We start from the raw sequence: 3,474 nt of genomic DNA on the forward strand, positions 1-3,474 counted from the left end.
TGTAAATGTCAGAAGGAAGCCGCAAAAACTTGATTCCACAAGTCTATCTTAGTTCGACGTGTGTGTCAGAGGGGGGGAGTGGGTGGAGTTGGCGGGAGTGAGGTGAGAGTCTACAATGAAAATATCGTTGAAAATAAAGTCCCGTCACAGCATTTTCTCGAAATACAAAGTCTCTATCAAAAAAGGAACCTAAAATAGTAAGGTGGATCTCTCTCTCTCGCTCTCTCTGTGTAAGTATATGGGTTGTGTGTGTGTGTATTCTGCGCCCCTTTTCTCATATTGCAACTTCTCTGTGGGGCAACTAATACTACTTGGCAAATAAACCCACAATGGGCGAGAAAATCAATCGATTTTTAAATATACACGTAGAGGAGGTGGGGATTTCTGTCAAGACGCGTTAGACTTCTTTCCACCTGACGATCGACTTCCTCCGGCTGACTTTCCTCGTGTCCCGTCGCCACTGTACGGAGCGCTTTTTGGACCCCGGCCACCTAAAGATGATATACGGCCTTTTGGAGAAGACTGCTCTTTCGATCGAGAGGATTCTGGCTCCTCGACGAATCCTCTAGAGGGGTCAGCCTGTGAGACCTCTCGGCGCTGATGGTGATGGTGATGATGGTGTGCACTTGATGCAATCATACCGAACAGTTTGTACCAACCGAATACGACCGAGTTCAGGTCCAAATCGTCCAGTACGACTTCACACATTCCAAGAAAGACTTTTTTATCCATTCGACCGTATTCGCCCCAGACGCTCACCTGAAACGGAAGGTACGGTGAATAAAACGAGTCAGGGGTAGAACAGAAGGCGGATGTGTTGTATCTCTTCACCTGCCCTGACGCTACTGGGTTATAGTCAGAAGACAAGAAGGCGACCAGAAGGAACTGTGTATTAACGCAATTACAAACTTCTATATATATGATTCACTTGTGACCGTATTTGATGGTCGATCCACTGTCAAACAACCAGTGTCTGCTACACGCCCACACCGGTTCTCAGGCGGTTGTCCCTTTGTCTCGGTTGATCATAGATGGCCACCTGTGCGCTTGTGTACGGGGTGTCTTGGCCATGGAGCGGGCGTGAACTTTCTGTGTCCCTTTTTGACCTTTCTCCGGCACATGATGAAATCGGACGTGATTCAGACGTGGGGGTATAATCGCACGGCGCTGTTTCACATGATTGTTCCGCTGCGCAGTAGGCTGATGCGCAGCCGTATTAGGATGATTGGACGATGATCTCACTAAGGCAAGCGGATCCAACCTTTTGGTAGGCTGGCAAACCAATCATTACGAAATGAAAATCCTCACTCGACGCGTAGTGACACGATTGCTCACATCACAGCAAGCATACTCACTCACACACACACACACACACACCTAAGTGACGGTCTACGTATGAGAATATGGTAACTGCTACCCAATGGGGAAACCGCATAGACTAGACTAGAACAGTGAGTTTATATGCTTAAAGCACTCTGACTAAGAATGGTTGCACTGCACTGGCAAATATTTCCTCTCTCTCTAATCCACTTATAAAACTGCCGTCCTTCTTTGGGCAACGCCTAAGCGAAGCGGTCAAAAGGATTGTAGTAACCTTTGTTGAAGAAATTTCGTACGTTCCAGTTCTTCCAAAAAGGATCAAGTCGAATCCAACCTCCTGGGCCAGATTGACTAAATTCGTCCAACCAATTGAAACAGCAGAATCATGGGGAAAAGTTTGGGACAGGGGAGAGACCAAACAGAAAGTGGTCCCTACCTGGTTGTGCCTACTTTCAGCAATTCGAAGAAAAGGAATGGCTTGAACGTTTTGAAGACCCTACCGTAGAACTGGAGGTCAACGGACTGGTGTGGCAAAAATTCTAAACCATAACGAAGCTTTTAAAGAGTGACCCCTGGACAAACGAACAACTTCAAGAGTCGGAAGTTGTAGCCTAACTGTTTCGAGAGCCTATAGCATCCATCAGTCTAGTTACTGAGGATAATCCAATATATATCTACCTCTTACCTGCATTATTTTTCCGTGGTAAGGTACCGAGAAGGTTAACTGCTGTTGGTATAGAGGATCTAACGTTCGTCGGGGCGGAGTGGTTGTACGAAGCTTCTCGACCGATTGCTTTCCCTCTAAAAGGTGCAGTTTCACATACGGTGCAGGCAGTGGCTTCGCGGTGTTTCTGTGTTGTAGTCCACGAGCGCGAATCACTTCGATCTCAAGGTGTCCTTTTCGATCGAAGAAGCTCAGCTGGATTTCACCAAGACAGGGCATTCCTAGGACTTGCCGACCGACCAGTTGCCCAGGGCCCAGTCCTTCCACGAACTCACCAACGTGCGATTCATTTCGAGAAAGATTTGGACTGGCTCGGCTAACAGACGAAAAGGAAGACACAAACAACTTGTCATTGTGATGCACTCACAAAAAAACTAGGGTTTTCCAGGGATAACCACGAGTTTGTGGCTCTGAAACGACTAGAATTGGAGTACTGTGTGTTCAACATGACGAAATCATAAAACGATAAGGAATAATTTGAGTTGATACACTCTCTGCGTGATGGAATACAGCCCTGAAATTCCCCAGAGTCCTGTAGTATGGTGTCAAACTTGGAGACGCGATGTTTGTTAATGACTTTGTCCGTGACTGGATTTTCTGTCAAATCTTTCCAGCCTTTTCGCCGCACAGGAAACGCAACCAGGTAGTTTGTGTTTCGTGTGGATATGAATCACTAGGTTCCGTGCGTAACAATCGATTGAAATGGATGTCGCTTTCACCGTGCTGATGAAAATGATCACCCAAGTTCATCTGCAGATGGCTTGTTCTTTTGAAATCTGAACAATTACACATGTTTTCGGTGGCCCTTTCTCGAACCTCGGTCCTGAAAAATGGTCTGTGATTGGCGTCTGTAATTGTTCTGCAATGTACTGTTTTACATTCTTCAGGAGTGTTGTCTGCTACTGTTCTTGTCATCATTGTAAGGATTCTGGAAGTGTGGGTTCCGCCAACCTGAGTCACAGGTTGAATGGTACCGTTGATCATCTCGTTATAAACTGGCGCGTTTAGTGCAATTCGCTTGTGTCTATCGATCAGCTGTGAGGTTCTTAGCTACCACTCATTATGTGTTGCAATTGGGTCATTCGTTGTACTTCCGCAGGATAAATAATAATCGTTCAGTTGTAGCACTTTCTCGGTGTGTAGCTGCTATGCCATCAGAAGGAAGAACAAGAGCTAAGATACTTCCAGGTTGCCCAAGACTCAACATGAGCAGTTACAAACCTTCCGGTCAGTAAGTTCGCGTCTTAACCACTGAGCCATCTGGAGCTCTCAAAGAGTAAATGCATGTGAAGTTTATGAGTCTCGTTCAATTTTTGCTTTGTGGAGGGTTATAACAACACCTTTCATGAATTGATCAACGGGTAATAGAATCTATCGTTTAGAAGGAATACTGTTGACCACTGTTTTTTGAGATCGTCTCAGGTCAAACA

General features: G+C 45.8%; 1 protein-coding gene across 1 annotated transcript in view; it reads right to left on the reverse strand.

The window, feature by feature from the left end:
* T265_13414 (hypothetical protein) overlaps positions 1-3,474 on the reverse strand; it is a gene marked incomplete at both ends in the record, with an annotated part of 50,038 nt that continues 46,564 nt past the window's right edge. The window contains 2 exon segments of the mRNA XM_009168768.1: positions 1-759; positions 2,006-2,360. Coding sequence (XP_009167032.1) covers positions 388-759; positions 2,006-2,360 — 727 coding nt within the window.

Source organism: Opisthorchis viverrini (assembly GCF_000715545.1).
Source record: "Opisthorchis viverrini unplaced genomic scaffold opera_v5_64, whole genome shotgun sequence".
NCBI lineage: Eukaryota > Metazoa > Platyhelminthes > Trematoda > Opisthorchiida > Opisthorchiidae > Opisthorchis > Opisthorchis viverrini.